The 17982-nt window shown below is 43.1% G+C and overlaps 1 protein-coding gene across 4 annotated transcripts in view; it reads right to left on the bottom strand.

Moving 5' to 3' along the window:
• Rasgef1b (RasGEF domain family member 1B) overlaps positions 1-17982 on the bottom strand; it is a 492122-nt gene that overhangs the window by 129138 nt on the left and 345002 nt on the right. For all 4 annotated transcript variants that reach the window (XM_075942478.1, XM_075942477.1, XM_075942480.1 and 1 more), the window contains one exon: positions 16985-17065. In XM_075942478.1, the coding sequence (XP_075798593.1) occupies positions 16985-17065 (81 nt within the window). The remainder of the gene's footprint in view (positions 1-16984; positions 17066-17982) is intronic.

Here is a 17982-nt window from a genome sequence, read left to right as displayed (position 1 = left end):
TTCTTCCTTCATTCTCTTCCTTCCCTCCTTTCTTCCTTCCTTCCTTCCTTCATTCCATTCTTCCTGAGAGTCTCATTATGTAGTCCAGGATGCCCCAGAATTTGCTATGCACCCCCTCCTCCCCCGGGATGACCTCGACCCTCTGAATATCCCTGTTCCATGTACAAAGCACTGTTTAGTCATGGAGCTTTACAAAGTTCTACAAAAGCCTTAAAAAATCAATGGCCAATAGAAAAAAAATGTGACAGTATTGTATTTACTGTTATTATTTATTATTCAAGCCCCAGAACCATAGAACCACAGGGTAGGGTGGAAAACACAATGCTGTACAGTCATCTCTCACCTCCACATGGACAGCGTGACACAGACATGCCAAACAATACACAGAGAGGGAGGGAGAGGGGGGGTGGCAATACAAAAAGAAAAACAAGGAAAACGGGAGAGGGGAAAGGGAGGGGTTGTACGACCCAACAGCTAAACACGAGCTTTAGATTCCTCCTGTGGTGTTGTACATTTCTAAGGAAAGGTTTAACACAGAGTTGTTGGGATTCAAATAGAAAAATGGGCCAAGGATATAAACAAATACAAGAGAGGAGCAGACAGACAAAAAGAACTCAATAGGCAAACAAGAAAAAAAAATCAGTGCAACTGGTGAGCACATAATACAAATAAAGCCACGGGGAGAAAATCAAAATGGCGATAGTTGGTGCTGCTGCTGATTCCAGCAGGTTGGCATCCTTACAAACTGCTAGGAAGCATACAGATAGAACAATCTTTCTGAAATACAATTTAGGCTTTGTATGCTCCCTTCGCCACTTACTCCGGAGGTAGTCACACAAACACACAGCTCTATCTATGAACAAGTATTTCACGGCTTATCTTTAGCACTATCTATAAGGATGAAAGTTAGAAATGGAAAAATGTCCAGAATCAATTACTGTTAAACATTACTAAGCTATAGCAATATGTTCACACACTAGAAATTAAAACATTATTTTGAAATCCATTGAATGACATTTTTAAATACTCACACTGTAATGTGAAGGGGACACACACTGGGAAGGAAACGGCACATGTTGAAAAATATGTTATGTAACACAGATGTATACATAAGAAGGAAGAAGTATGTCAAAATAGTCACAGTGGTTATTTTTGTGGAAATTTTTATTTCCTTCTTGAGTGTCCCTAAGATTTTCAATGAGGAAGAATGAGGCTATTACTTTCACAATCAGACTAAGACTAATTCTTTTATAAACCAAAAAAATTCCAAATTTGATTGCAAATAACCACGACTTACCCCTATTTGTCAGTAACCATTTTAAGCTCACAGGTAAAACCTAAAGAAAAATTCTTGTATTCTTAAAGAGACAGAGATATTTTTCTTGAAAATAGAATACTCTTGGTCAGGCATAGTGACACACACCTTTAATCCCAGCACTTGGGAGGCAGAGGCAGATGGATCTCTAGGAACTCAAGGCCAATCTGGTCTACTTGTTGAATTCCCAGGCAGCCAGGGCTGTGTAGAGGTACCCTGTTTCAAAACAAAACAAAAACAAACAAACAAAGAAAGAAAATAAAATACTCTAGTTCTAAGTGATTTAATAAAGTGTGTGGGGTGGGGATCAGGGAAAGAAGTGGGGACAAGGAACTATAGAATTTGAGGCAGGTTGTGTGGGTTCAGGAAAAGGTATTTGCTACAAACGATAATGATTAGAAATAGGTGTCATGCCTCTTGCCTTTTATCCCAGCAGTCCAGAGGTAAAGGCACGTGGATCTCTGAGTTTGAGGCCAACTTGGAGTAGGCAGTGAGTTTTAGGCAAAGAAGGTCTACATAGTGAGACCCTTCTCAGAGAGAGAGAGAGAGAGAGAGAGAGAGAGAGAGAGAGAGAGAGAGAGAGAATTCATTGACATTTGAGACATTTACCTTTATTTAACAACATGACGCAGTTGATACTAACAACAGGACTTTATCTGGAACACTGTGGCTGTGTAAGATACAAGCTTTCTGGGCACACTGTAGCCAGGACCACAAGCTGGAAGTTAACAGTGGAGCACAAGATTGGATAAGTTCTTAAGATAGGAGCTGAAGCAAACCACGCATCCCTCTATTCCGGGCTCCACCCTCATTAGGTAGGAAGATGGGAATAATTAAGAATAACTCCTCTTCACTCCTACCAGGCATATGGGAGCTAGCCTAGTAGTAGAAAGTTAGGACGCAGCTATCTTTTTGCCGGGTTTTTTGGGTTCTTTTGGTTTTGTTGTTGTTGGTTTTTTTTTTTTTTTTGTTTTTTTTGCTATTAAAATATCCCTCCAGTTTGGATGGGACTTCAAAAAGCAAAAAAAAAAAAAAAAGAACCTTAAGGGGAGTCCTGGACTTGCCGTGGATATTCTGCTCTTTGGATTGTTCTAGAATAAAGCACTTCCCCAACAGCCAATGCCACAGACGGGGAACCCCAGCAGCAAACATGATTTGAGGTCCTCACTTATAAAGTTTCTCTTATGACCCCTCAACCTACTCCTGGCTTGAATTATTTTCAAAGTAGCCTATTCTGGACAGGTTTTTTTTTTAATCGCTTCTAGTCCCTGTAATTATAAATAATACTGAAATAAATATAAAAACACTTATATGCAGGACAGCATATGTTTCGGTTATGACTTCCTTATTCCTAGAAATAGATGGCAAAAGTTAAGAACCTAAAATTTTACAATATGTGCAACCTAGCTGTGTTTCAGAATAATTTTCCATCTGTTTCTCAATGTGCCTCAAATGAGGGTCAGTCTCTGCTGCACACCGCGCCCCCATGTTTGCACTTGGTGCGCTATTACCCAGTTCGCCAGTTCGGGCAAGGGGGCTGGAGGTTAAAATACATAAACACACAAAGAAAGACAGAGACACGGGTCATCCTTGAATTCCCCAAGAATGCCCCCTTTATTGTGTTCAGGGGCAGATTATATAGAGATAGCCACACCCCAGCCAAACCCACCAGAAACCACTCTCCTGCCATTAGAAACTCCTGAAGGTCTCGTGCTCAGAGCAGCTGTAGGCACTCAGATCAGGATCTGGGGTCTCACTGCTCCCAACAAGTCTCCCTGAAGACTCCATGGTAAATCACAGTGACTTCTCTCATCATTCTGGAGCCAGGGCCAGCCACCACAAAGCAACTCAAGATAGACACGCCACCATACTTTGGAGGTTTCTGTTTTTGTCTTTTCTTTTGTTTTTTAAACCAACATTTTTCTCCTCATAAAGTGTATTTACCATAAAGGGAATAAAATTTATAAGCCCTAAGAAGTGGCTATAATGGGACAGCCATATGGCTATCAACCAGATTAAGGACACTGTCAACACCCTGGAAACACCCACACTCCCTGAGTTCAACTGACACCCTCCTTCAGCCTCGGCAGAGATTCTTCACCACGACTGTAGCAGCCTGGAGAAGTGTTGGGAACTCTTTCCAAAAATAATCCTTACTGTATGCCACAAGGCACTTTGTTGGTATTTAATTCAAAGGTCGACACTATTTAAAAAGATTTTTCTACTGATCACAGAAAATAACTATCTTCCAGAGCATAAAAGGCCTGTGCATTTGAGAGCACAGTTCGATTTCGGAGTTTAAGATAGTTCACCTTGCTTTCTCCGACTATTTCTGAAAGAATATTTTAAGTATTTCACATTTGCCCTTTTGAATTAAATATTTATATTTTTAGCTGTTGTTTTCAGCATTTTTTTCTATCAGCTTGAATGAGTATGCATATAAAATTGGATCTTAATTCTTTATAAATATCTATATTTGTAACTAGTATCATGCCCAGTCATTTTTTAAAAGGAGTTCTTGAAAGTATTTTTGTTAGTCAAATCTGGTTCTACCACCTGCTCTGAGCCAATAGTTTTAACAGTTATTGGTGATTATTAACTATATCCACTGGTGCAATGGCTTTCTACCATTTTCCAGCTAACCATTCAGTGATTTCCCAGATTTCCTTGGCATTCTGTGTACATTCTGTGTAGGGACAGAGACTGAAGACAGACTTCCTCTTGTGCAGACAGCACACAGGGCTCAGAGTGAAGGGTGTCTGAGAAGCTGGGCGGCTTCTGTGCCTCTCTAAAAAGTCAACCATCCACACCGAGGCTGACTTTTGTAATCACTCAGGATTTAGTTGAATTGGTCCACTTTAAACATCATGAAAATGTCAGCTGTTCAAGTCTGCAAACCATCATTTTGCCATTGAGGGGAATAACCTTGAAAAGTCTGCACACATGATATAATGACTCACATTTGAGCAGAAGGCATTACATTTCCTGTTTCTCTTCAAGGAAAAGAGCATGGCCACCTCTTTCCAAATGCCTGTGTCTTGGGTTCCTTACAGTTGCAGAAATGAAACTTCTTGGCTGGGTAATTTTTAGGTCATTAGACCTTTGGTTTGATTAATAAAAATAGACTGGACGGCTTATTGGGAATGGTTTTTCCACCTCCAAGCATGCCCCCTTCGGGTTAATGTGAGGCTAGCCTTGCAACAATTTTAATCGTTTAAAACAAAACACAAACACCCAGAAAACACTCAAGAAGCATCAATAGCTCCTTACTGCCTAAAAACTCAAGTCCAAATTTAAAAGCTGTTCCCCTCCTCTTCTTTCTCCTGTTCCTTCTCTTCTTTCTCTTCTTCCTGATTTGAGATATAATCTGTATATGTGTCCCAGGCTTGCCTAAAACTCCTGCTCCTCCTGCCCCAGGATCCCAAATACTGGGGTTACAGATATGCACCACCGCACCTCACTCAAATTATACACATACATCCCCACACCTTTCTTTCTTTCATGCATTTATTAGAGTTAATATTTTTGTATTTTGTCACCTGCCTTCTTGGACCCACACTCACCTCTGGCATCTGTACCTTTCTCATTCCTTTCTCCTAACAGCTAATCTAGCTTTCTAGCTTTTTTTTTTCCCTGAAAAACCTAAACATAACTCATCTGTAGGCAGCTCTGTGCTGGTGGTCCCCACAAACCTTTCTGCTCTTTAATCTAAAGAGAATGTCATAATTTGGCTTGCAGTTTTTTTTTCTTTTATTTCTTATATTAGATCTGTTTTGGCTTGTCGTACTGCACATAGGCACAAACCCAAAAGACTACATAGGGACTTTATTTTTAGAGCTTGTGCAGTTGAAATTCCTATGACATATTTAAGATTAATTTCAATGGCATGACGGATGATGTGATCTTACAAGTGTAGATGACCTTTCATATCTTATGATTTCTAGAACATTCAAATGACTTTAATATCTCACAAGGGGATGAGTCTACTTCCGGCTTTGGCATTTGCCAACTTTGCTTAACCAAACATACTGCAAAGGGTCTGTTCTGAGCTTAGGACTCATAGGGTTTTCTTAACTTCGTCAGAATAGACCCATCCTTTGCTCCATGAAGGATGAGAAACTAGCCATCTCAATGGAGATTCTCCTGGCCTGGAAGCTGATCCACCCAAGTTCTCAAGAATCACTGAGATGACCTAACCTAGCTGATATAACACAGATTTAGAAGCAAAATGATTATTTAATCAACTAAATTTGGGGTGGACTTCATGCAGGGTGAACAGTACTGGATACAAAGGGATGTGAAGAATGTTAGCAGTGAATCATGACTGCAAGGGATATCAGCATCCTAGGGGAGCAAACCATGCGCTGAAGCTAAACTATAACTGTATTGTATGAAAAGTTCTAAACTCGAGTGAAAGAACAAACGTAACTATGTGACTATAAGATAACAGAGCTAGAACTCATTAACAAAACAGAGTGGCTGCGGTTTGACCACAAGGGTATGACTAAACTTTATGTTTCCACACTTCCATCAAAGCTAATTTTACACAAAATGAAACTTTATCATGTGCTGATCATTTAAGAGCCTAAAATAGAATTTGTCAGAGAACAGAGTTGGATGCGAAAGTCACAAGGAAGGACAGAAGGGGATGCAACTGTAAATTCCACAGAAGCACTGCAGGGGAGGAGGGTTGCAAGAGCTGCTGGCCGCATTATGACAAAGGATTAGACATGTCTCATGCCTTCTCACTAAAGACAGGGGCACGTGTCTTCAGATCAGCATTGGGAAGATGTTGATTTCGAGAGGACACACTATCTATGACTTTAAAGACAGGTCCTCTACTTTATATGATACATTTATCACACAGTTTTGTGATATTGAGCCAGCTGTGTAACATTGCTGAGTCTGTTTTCTCATCTGTAGAATGCAAATAACAACAGGACCTTTTGAAAACATGGTTAATATTAACTAGGACTTTTAAAGATAAAAAGTCCAGGTGTAGCTCATACATAGCTAACACTCCATGAACTTTACTTTCTGTCAATATAGAAAGCATTAGTATTATGGAGTAAGTTACTTAGGAGAAAGAAAGTGCTCTCTTTCTCTCTCTCTCTCTCTCTCTCTCTCTCTCTCTCTCTCTCTCTCTCTCTCTCTTCTTTCTCTCTCTCTTCCCTGGATGTAGTCACAGGAAGTGTGTCAGATATTTGTTGCATACATCTGAACATCAGATGGGAAGTGGCATTTCAATTATCTACAAACACAGACTGATTCTTTCTATATCCCTTAAGACTTGAATAACTTTGTGTTTTTCAAAATGCCCAGGACTATCAACCAAGTAATATTCATCTGTTTTACTTGATAAAACTTGACTTTATAAGCTGTACTTTATACTTTCCTTGTCCTAAACATTATTTCATAGTGAAATAAATTAAGATGTGTGAAAAGATTTTAATGATGTGAGATTCCCCTCTGTATGCTGTGAATACTATTGGTTAATAAAGAAACTGTGTTGGCCTGTTGATAGGGCAGAACTTAGATAGGCATGGAAAACTAAACTGAATGCTGGGAAAAAGAAGGGAGGAGTCAGAGAGAGAAGCCATGTAGCCCCGCAGGAACTATAGCTGGTAAGCCACAGCCATGTGGCAATACACAGAATGATAGAAATGAGTTAAATTAACATGTAAGGTTAGCCAATAAGACGCTAGAGCTAATGGGCCAAGCAGTGATTTAATTGATATAGTTTCTGTGTGATTATTTTAGGGCTAAGTGGCTGGGAACTAACTAGCAGCCTCCTTTCAACATTTAAAGATTAATTATGTATATATCTGCATGTGGGCATGTTCATGTGAGTATAGGTACCTGTGGAGACCAGAAGTGTTAGACCCTCCTAGAACTGGAGTTACAGGCAGCTGTGAGCTGTACATATTGAGAATTGAACCCAGGTCCTCAGCGAGAGCAGTACATACTGGACTGCTGAGCCATCTCTCCAATCCCATCAGAGATCTTTGTAATATGATGAAATTAAAGTTGCCTTTATATATAGGTGTTAACTAAAACTGAAGCATGCAGATTTGCATGTCTTCAATTCTTCTCTATGCTATGTTTAAACTGTTATATGAGAAATTCTTTCCTGTTCACATTTATCCTTGCTAAGCAGAATGCCTGAGTTGCTTGGTACAATAAGCTGAGCTTTCTTCTTTGATTGACCTCAAATCAAAAGTCTTGGCTTGCAGGCACTCACCGCTTCTCATTTCTTTCTACTTCCCTTACCTGCCAGGGCTATCCACAATTATCCTCTCCTGCTAATGGCACAGCAGGTAGTTCTAACTGCCGCAGCAATTCCATTTAATGAAACAGACCTGGTATAATCACCTAAACTGGATAATATGCCTATCTTCCTCAATTATCTCATTGTTATGAGGTAATAGAGAGGAATTCACATTGGTCAAGGCATCTACCTTTATGGTTTGTAACTGATAATCATCTTGCCTTTTTCTTTTTTTTTACAATGAGTTCCAGCATAATAATAGGTATTAATAGACATTAATCATCTCCATAGAAAAGAAATATTTTAATTAGGGTTGAGGGTCTTGGACTGTAGTGAAGAAAATTCTAAAATGTGCCAGTGACAGAGGAGATTTGAATTCTAAGTCTGAATGATGAGCTCTGGGTTCTGGGCGTGGAGAGAAGTGAACGGACAGACACAATGCATGGGCACAAGAGGGTCATTTGGTGCCCAGTGTGCACCACATGTGCAACGCACCCAAGATTCTTCAATGCCCAGAGGATGCAACAAGGGAGAGCAAAGCAGCCATGGAAATGCAGAGTACAGATTCAACTGGGAGGTGCGTTTGCAGTAGAGAAGGGGGAAAACCAGCTGTAGACCAGAAGGAGACTTTTGAAAAGAACAAAGGGCCAAGCAAGACTGAGTGAAAGGAAGAGAGCAGGGAGGACACACTGTGCTGGCGGGAGCACGTCCATATGAGTGCAGAGGCCAGCGGGAAGCCACTCGGTCTCTGAGTCAAGTAAACTGATAACACTTACACTCTGCATCCAGTATCTAAATGAGATATGGTCCAGGTCATAATCAGAGCCCAAAGTGTAAAAGGAGAGGGCGAGATGCTAAGGGTTTCGAATCTTCTGACTGTAGCTGCTGGAGGAGCAGATGTCCAGGAGGGAGGGACTATGAAGGATGGCAAAGTGTCCATCTTTCCATCTTGCATTCTTGGGTCCGAGGAGGCAGAAAGAAAAGTGAACTAACCAGTTTAGTTCGGACATGTTGAGTAAATGAGTCAGTAGAACAAAGAAATCTGCTCAAGGAAGCTAAGTTGGCTGTCTGAAAACAGTGCCAAGATGGCACTGTGGGAGACCCACAGTTACAGGTGCTGTGGAGGTTCTTCAAGACACACCGAGATGGTTGGATGAAAGTGGAGGGATCAGAGCTCATGAGAGTCAAGAAAGGAAAAGTGTTCACACAGAGGCCAGCTGAGTCAGGTACTGTGATGATCTTTGTCTTTGTCTTGGGCAGTTAGGGTTTTCTTACGATTCTAGCAAGAGAGTCTGGGGCAGCAAAGAAAACTTTTATATTAATGAGCACAATCTCTCTCTGTCTCTCTGTCTCTCTCTCTGTCTGTCTCTGTCTCTCTCTGTCTGTCTCTGTCTCTGTCTCTGTCTCTCTCTCTCTCTCTCTGTCTCTCTCTCTCTCTCTCTCTCGTGTGAATCTCAACATGATGACTCTTATTTCCGATTGCCTTTTTGAAAAGTTTTTAGTGGAGAAGTGGAGACTTCTGGTTTTTGTCAATGAGCTATCATTTGGTAAGCAGCTGTCTATTAAGTAGAGTTGGTTTTTTTTTTTCAGTGAGGACTTCCTTACAGGGATGTGAAAGGCATTGAATGAAACTATCCTAAGCTCAGGAGTCAGAGCCTTCCTCTATCACTTCCTCTTCCTAACAAGCAGCTACTATCCGGATAGCACTGCACTCAGTGCTCTGGGAACATAAATAAGAAATAAGGTACAATTCTGCCCCATTCCAGCCTGTAGCAAGGATATCAGAAGCCAGTGAAAGAGACAGACATGCAATCAACCAACCTTAAAAGAAGGTGGGTTGAAAGAAATGTTCATAAAGGTATAAGCCACGTTTTATGGGGACCAAAAGTAATTCTCCATCTCTCATGAAATGCAGGAAATGACCTTTAAAAACAGACACAATTGGGGAGTTCACTGCACCCTAATTACCTGCCTACTCTCCAGACCATAAACTTTTATGCATGATCTGTTCTCTGTTCACTTCATTCATACACATTTATTTTAACAGGCATCCATATGACCTATATGCAAAACTTAACAAGCGTTCGTGGCAAATGGCGATCTCAACTCCACCCTTGGTTTTGTTTTGATTCCTTCATTAGATGGAACTTTAATGATCTTTAATAACACCACTTGGATTCTTTTCCTTGGGAATGTCAATATTCTTAACATCAAATGCACAGCCTCACGGCTTATGTGAGCACCAAGCCTCCTTCTCCCACAGCAGATAAACTGGGACACCTAAATATATGGCATAGCTTCTGAGGACTCCTTCTGAATATTTTGATCTTCATAACCTCATGGTGACATTACTGCTGCTCCAGCTCCCTTTAAAGTTCTTTGCAAAGCCATTGCCTTTAGAGGGTCTGCCCAACACTGCGTGCTCAGAGATTTCCTATTGGTGCAGAATTGCTATTTTTAACCAGGGCCGTTTGGTAAAAGAAAATCTAAGCTAGGTTAACTGCAACCAAAATGACCTACAGTATAACACAAGCCATACTATTTTTTTTTTCCTTTTTACATCCTTCTTGTATCCTCTTGGAAACTTTGGTTCTATTTCAACAGGAAAGTGGTTGTCTAAACGTTAGAGCGCCATCTCTGCCAGGTGGATCAGGCGCAGGTTCTGAAGTCAGCATGTTTGGATCTGGATGCCATCTCTCCCACCATTTATTAGTTTTGTGACCTTGAAGCAGTTGTTTATCCTCTAGGCTTCACCTGTAAAATAATTAAGTGACATACCGCCTATAAAAACTTATGTTAGTGTATGGTGCAGAGTCCTCAAACAGTGATGGCCATTAGAGCAATTATTATTGCTGTTATCATTGGGAACCAAATTGCCCTGCAATCCTGTTTAAAGCACGCTGCATCATGCGGGGTGGGTCATATAAATCTACGTTTCCTCTTCTCGCGGGAACATTTGAGCCAGTCTATTGAGCAAAAGGCACACTTGGCATTTGTCAGTTGGGCTCCGTGAGACAAGCTGGGGCACCGCTAATGGAAAGAACTGGTGCATAGAGATAAGGAAAGAGTAAACAGCGTCCACGCAGCCCAAACATGACACTGTGCCCCGTGATAATGAAGCATTCCACAACAGAAGGGTCTGGGGTTGTTTATGTGTGTGTACGTGTGTGCACACTTAGCCCATGTATGTTGTATTATGTAGTTTAACCTTTACAGACCAAGAGTGAAGTGAGAGCAGAGGAGACAAGGCTTTCTTTCTCACATTTCTCATTTCTACTGTGCGTCGACATCAACATACGTGGGGAAGGAATTATTAATTATCTAATAGCGTTAATAACCTATTATTATTATATCAGCTGTTCATATTTCTTTTATATTCTGCAGCTTCTTACAGGTAGGACTTGGTACTTTTAGGCTTGAAGGAAGATGTAAATTGTATTGTCATTGACTATGCATTCTTGTTAAATTTTTTAAAAACCCTCTGAATTCCTCCTGAGGCTATAGAGTGGCAGCAGGTCAGGCTCCATGCCCTACTGTCTTAGACTGTGCCTCTCAACCCAGACGATTTCCTGAGGATGGAGCCAATGTTACGAGCCTTAGCGCCTGTGGTCCTATAGGTGTTGGTGAGATCCCTGGTAAATAAATTTCAGGATTATATATTCCCATTCTTGATTATTTATCATTTACAGGACAGTGCTAATTGCATTCATTAAAAAAAAATACCCTGCTTCAGCAGGCCTATACCATAGAAAATAAAATTTAAAAAATCATTATAAATGGGGTAAAGATAGAAACAGCCAGCTGAACAGCAAACAGCTTCAGTCACCGAGCCACCAGCAGACAGGTACCATCCCTTGCCACAACAAAGTGCCAAGGGCTCTGAGGAAAGGCCCAGTGAAAGAAAGAAACTGTCCTGGGCTCCAGTGTCTAGCAGTGGTAACAGCTGACATTTGAGAGAGTTGAATTGTGAAGGTCAAATAGAAAGTGTTCCAGACGAAGACACGAGAGTAGGTCATTTTCCATATAATCTTGATTGACGGAGAGAAAACAAAGCTGGGGTTCAGGGTGTTTGCTCCACGGAGTCAAGCCCGCCATAGCAAGTGAAGAGCTGGAGATAACGGCATATTCCTAAAGTGCTGACGGCTGCCTACAGATGATGGGAATCGACGGGAAGATTGCGTGCTAGACAACGGCTCGCTCTGGTTGTCGTCTTTGCCTTTGCCTGAAACATTATTCTGCCTTTTAATTCTCTGAAAACCTCACACTCGTGTACTCTGAGCTTTGTGTCATTTTCATCCCCTCCCCGAGAGCCCCTCTCATTAACACTCTCTTTCTGAAGCCCTCTTTTCCTCAAACAAATCTTCAGCTACTTTAATTTGGGTGGGGAGGGACCCCTTGAGTTTAACTGGACTCGCCTGCAGGAACATGAGTGGGGATTACTCACTGGAACATAGGCAACTTTTCAGTGGCTACACTGCTGGCAACCTTCCCCCAACAACCATTAACTGCTCGTCGTGAATGGTAGGGCCTCATGAGCCTCACGAGTCCCGTGACACCCCATCCCACCCATAATAAAATAGTGGCGGGCACATCTTGTGCATGTAAGCACAGATGCAGTGAGCCCCTGGGTATGATGACAATCACATGTGGGGACTGTTCTCCTCTCTAACTTCTGGCTCTCTTTTTCCTGTCTCTTCTCCCAGAAGATCCCTGACCATGGAGAGGTGATGCCCCATTTAGGATCAAGCATTCCCTGTCACGCATTCTCCTGCCCTTGTGAGTCTCTACATTAACCACAGCAGAAAAAGAACCGTGTCTCTGATAGAGACTAAGTTCAGCTTTAACATAGGAGTGCGAGCATAAGCATTCAAAACATTAAATAGTCTACTTCTACATGTTCATTTTGTGCATATGCACACACGTACAGCACACGTGGTATACACATGTGAAGGTCACAGGACAACTTACAAAAGTCAACTCTTTCTTTCCTCCCACCATGTAGATCCTGGGGATGAAACCCAGGTCGTCAGACTTGGTGGCACGTGCCCTTATCCACTGAGTCATCTCATTAGCCCTTAAACATCAGCATTTAGAACACAGTTGGATCCCTTGCCCACTTATCTACTACAGTTCCTGAATATTTTCAAACAAATGTTATGGGCCTCAGTTCTGGGAATTTCTTTGAATCCAGATAACCCAGGTGCGTTCCCTTCAGTCCTTGAAGGCAGGGTCTTACCCCTCACCCTTTCTCAGAGGTCAGTGTGAGCTTCTCCGCCTCCCCATGCCCAGGCTGGATTTAGATGGAAGATGCTCACAACTCAGTTCCGCCCGCACTTCATCCATTAGCTGCTGTACCTGCTTGACCTGCGCTGGACACTGAATGCCTCAACGGTGCAGGCAGCTGCTCTCTCCCCTGCTCTAGGTAACTGCTGACTTGGATACCATACTGTAGCAACAATACCAGCACCCAAAGGGTACAGGTGCAAACAAGATGGAAGGCAATGTCTGCCTTAAGCAAGTCTAAGCAGTCAAAGACTCGAGAGTCAGAGACCCTAAGTCTTCAGTGTGGCCCCTCTGCTATCCTGTCTTAGTCGGGTAGAGCAATTCCAGCTTTGGTTGCCACCTCCATATGACACACCCAGTAAAAGGGGTAGGATTTGCAAATATCATTTTCATTCACTTCCCATTGGTTGTAATCTAGGTCCAGCCATGTCTAGATGCTAAAGGGGCTAAGAGTGTACTCTTATCTTGGACACATGCCCAACTAAAACCGCCATTATTTTAGAGGCAGAAGAAAACAGACCTGGCAACTTGACAATTTTCTTCTTGTCACAAAAACTCCCAGAAGACAAATATTTGGCTTAATTCATGTTGCCTCGATGGCCAGAAGCACACAGAGAAGAGATGAAACTAAGTCAGGTGTTCTTATGTAGAAAATGTAGGCTCCTCTATTACTATAGCTATTGAATGGGCGCCTTGCTTCCCTAGGAACTACCTACTGATTGTTCCCATGCCTTTAGGTAGTTTTTGTTTAAACAGTAGTAGACCGCAGACTGGTTCTGGGGTTAGCATCTTCATCTATTTGGATAACCGAAACTCTCATTAATAAATATAAAGTTCCACGGCACTTAAAGACGGGGTGTTGTTCACCCAGACCCAGGTGACATATCACGACCGGGAAAGGGCTGTGTCATAGAAGACCACGCCCCTCATTTACAAGGCTCAATGCTGTTTAGTAAGAACAGTTTTATCTGTACAAAGGACGCCCCTATTCTTTCTTCCCACAGATGCCTCCAAGCTTTGACACGCAGCAGCACTGTTGACTCTGCGGTCCCCCGTCCCTCCCTCCGTCCCTCTCTTTTTTATCTGGTGTTTATCCAGCCACTTCCACCTGGCTCCTTCAGCTTCCCCTTTGCTCACCCAGAAGCACAAAAGGGTCCAGGGAGCGTGTTTACTTTCTCATCCGCGCCCTTCCATTTAATAACACCACTCTCCTCTCAGCGCTGTATCTCTCTGCCTTCTCCCCCAGTCCAATCGAGTCTTCAAGTTACGTCTCTCCGGAGCCAAGGTATGTCTACCTACCATCTGAATTCCTTTGAGAAAGGCAAGTTGTCTTCACCATGGTCATGGGCAGTCCCTAATCCAAATGACTCTGTTTGCTTCCTTGTCCCAAGGCCTGTGAGGGTTGTGGGGCCGAAGGCATTTGCACAATGCCTTCTGGAAGCATTAATAGAAATTTTCAAAGACCTAGGGAGTGAAGTTTCACACCACCCCTTAATGCTACCTATATCCTTGGGTCTTTGGATCTCTGCCATCCTTGGCTAGTTCCTCTTGAACCATCCACTTTCAGTCTCAAATTAATTTATTTAAAGCCAGAAATCTTTTTCTTTTTTTGCATTTGCTGTAATCTGAGCAACCTCTAAGGAATAGCATATTTACCATCAAACATTCTTAAATACTCTACCCTGATTCAACTCATAGAGCATCCCCTCCCCCAGGTCACACAGTCCTCTAGCTATAACACTGCTGAGTCTGCCCTGCTGAGTTCAACTCCAGCTTTCACAACGGGATCTTGAGCAGCTGGAAAGAGAAGGAAAACAGGGCCTCCAGGCTATTCCCAGGAAATCCCAAAATGCATATTTTTAACATTTGCATTCTTATTTCCATAAATTTGTATGTTCCACGCGAAAGGCAGTGACTCCAGTTATGCAAAGCTAAAACACGGGGCTCTCCTTTATCTGCAGGTGAATGCTCACATACTCTCAGCTTGCGCGCCTGCTGCCTACAGTGATTTTTTTTTTTTTGGCTTCTCCTTCTCAGTTAGCATCCAAAAGTGTCCCTGCTTTACTCCGATCATGGCCATTAAAAACAGAGTTATCCTTTAGGGGCTTTACTACAGTTGGCTCCCAAATATTCTTTCCTTCTACTATGAACTCACACCGGAAGTGTCTGTCTAGCTGGCATTTTTGTAAGACCCTACATTCCCCCCGCAAGGAAACACTGGCTCTGAATTCAGTTGGGACAGCTTCATCTGGGTGTGGAACTTCCATGTAGGTCTAGCTTTCAGTCTTCTACTCCCCTGGAAAGTTTTTGCAGTGAGGAGGGCAGGCTGGATTCTGAGCAGAGTAGCGGTCAGTGCCAAGCGCCCACATCAAGTGTCTTCCGTTGACTCCTGTAACTGAACCCTGAAAGCTGCTTTTGCTGTCAGGGTCCATAGATCTTTCCTGCACTTCCACCAGGTCATGGATATCAGAGCGATGGAGAAATAAAGTCACTAGAGTACTTCACAACAGCTATATTAAGTCCAGAAGTCAGGGCCGTGAGAAAGAGAGAACATAAATGTCCTTTCGGGTCCATCTCAACCCAACAGTTTTGGGAAAACACAGAAATAACTGTGCTCACTGAAGAGCAGGTGAGAAGAACCTGAGGGCCACTCGGAGAAACCATGTCCCTGGATCCAGAGTGGCCATACTGGACCGTAGTCCCTTTCAGTTGGTCAAGAGAGACCTCTCTGAGGTGCATAAACTTCTGTTGACAGCCTCGCCCTCTTTCCTCAGACAAAGTGGTGGTTTATTAGGAGGCTATGGGCCAGAGCAGCCAGCAGCTGAGAGAAGCAATGAGCGCTGAAGCGCTTGCCAGAGCATTTTGTGAGCAGTATTTTGTTTGTTGGCTGGTTTCATCCTCAGGACAAATGAAACTCCTTTCACTGAAGCGAAGTCAGCAGAGGGGAAGTACAGACCTCACTGAACACCGAGAGAACGCAGTCTCAGGAAGCCTGACCTCTTCCCTGCCACGTCTGCTCAATGTCAGGCCTGCTGACACCACAGTCGGAGACAGGCTTCCTCATCCAGATTTCACCCTACAGACCAAGGCCATGGGCGGAATGCAGAACTGGGGTCAAATCACCAGAGCTAGGCAGGGAGAGAGACCCATCCTGCTATAAAGATTGTAAGAACTGGCTTGCCCATATGCATCTATGAAAGACCGTTTAAAGAATTTTTATGTATTTTGTTTCTCTTTCCCAAAGACTATGATTCGTCATCGGCATTGGATTGTGTATAGAGGCATCTCAACGGCTAAAGGCAGGCAGGCTGTGGGGAACCAGATGCTTTGTGCCCTGTGTGAAGTTGTGCCTGGAAAATGCCTCTGAGCAGCAGGGCTGTCTTCACCTTTCTTTCCTTCCTTCCCTCCTCCCCCCTTCGCCCCTCTCTTTCTTTCTTTCTTTCTTTCTTTCTTTCTTTCTTTCTTTCTTTCTCTTTTTCAAGACAGTGCTTCACTATGTAATAGTCTTGGCCTGCCCTGGAACTCGCTTTGTAGACCGGGCTGACCTTGTGCTCACTGAGATCTGCCTGCCTCTGCCTCCCAGGAGCTGGGCTTAAAGGCGTGCACCACCACTGCTTGGTTCTCTTCACCATTCTAAAGTGTATTGTTGCCTTCCAGTTTCTCCAATTCAGCCAGCTGGAAATGTGCTTTGCCCAAACTTACTATTTAACTTTCCATTTTGCTCAGTCAACTCATTTGCATAACCCATTCAAAACATGGCTAGACAGAAAACAAAACAAGTTCAAAAAAAAAAAACTTGCATTGTGGATATGGAGTAAAATATTTCACCTTTGCAACAGCCCCCCCCCCCCCAAAACAGGCCTGGTATATGAGCAGTTCTTCTAACAGGAACTTGCTCAAACTCTAGAGAAGGCAGATGCTAAGGTCAAGGCTACTCCACCCATGTCTGTTGGACTCAACACTCTGCCACTAGTAGCAACCAAAGAGTTGAAGTTCAGGACTTTTAACAACTACTCTTATGAGATGGATTAGATCAATTCCCCCGATCGCTCAAGACGAAAAGAAAGAAAGGCCATTTTGCTCCAGTTATGACATTCAACAAGATGAGAAAGTCTTACTTTCCCTCCTGGCTTCTCAATCAGAGGGCTCTTGAGGCACGCGGCAGCGAGACCGCAGTACACAGGCGTCCATCGCTGCTCCTGCAGAACAGAAAGACAGAGATTTCAGACTGTGGGGGCTCTCCTGCAGGGAGGAGCCCATTCCCTGCCTCAAAACCACCTCCAGCACTAAATGCAAAGGGTGACATTGAAATGCCTGAGCCAGCATTTTCACAGGGTTGCTTCAGGCTGCTGCCTGTGCAAACCCATTTAACCTTGTTCAGGGACACATTACAAAACCACTTACCACATGTCCAAAGAATTCACAGATACATGTTGACAGAAATTCAGAATATTTCTGCTTTATCTGTTAAGAGATCTTTCTAGGACTTAGGTCAGCATATAAGACTCCAATCTCATTGTCTGGAAACAGCACTCGGAAGTCTCTGGCTTCTGATTCCCGTGTGGCAAAATTTCCAAAGTCCTTTTTTTTTTCTTAGTTTTTGTTGAGACAGGGTTTCTCTGTACCTTTGGAGCCTGTCCTGGCACTAGCTCTTGTAGACCAGGCTGGCCTCGAACTCACAGAGATCCACCTGCCTCTGCCTCCCGAGTGCTGGGATTAAAGACTCTCTGCTCAGAACCCACTGAAGAGACCCCACTGACTCTTTCAGCCTCAGCTCCAACTCTCTCCAACAGTCATCACAAACCTCAAGCTGCACTGTTCCACGTGATTGCCGCAAGTCCCCAGCGTCTTTGTGCAACTCCTGGTTCTTAATACCTTTTCTTCAGGGTCTGCCCAGGAATTCCCACCCGTCCTGTAAAGCCCAGATCAGATTCCCAAGGAAGCACATGACCGCTTCACAGGCGAGAGGGATAGGTTTCTCTGTGCCGCAGGTCCCACTGAACCATATTGCTAGAAAACACAACCCATTACTGTGTTCCCCTGGGAATGTGAGCTGCTGAGAATGGGACTTAAGTCTTGTTTTTCTTGTGGCTTCATTATCTAGCATGGGTCCCTC

The sequence above is a fragment of the Microtus pennsylvanicus genome, chromosome 12 (genome assembly GCF_037038515.1).
Source record: "Microtus pennsylvanicus isolate mMicPen1 chromosome 12, mMicPen1.hap1, whole genome shotgun sequence".
In the NCBI taxonomy this organism is placed as follows: Eukaryota; Metazoa; Chordata; class Mammalia; order Rodentia; family Cricetidae; genus Microtus; species Microtus pennsylvanicus.
This window is presented reverse-complemented; position numbering and strand designations above follow the sequence as displayed.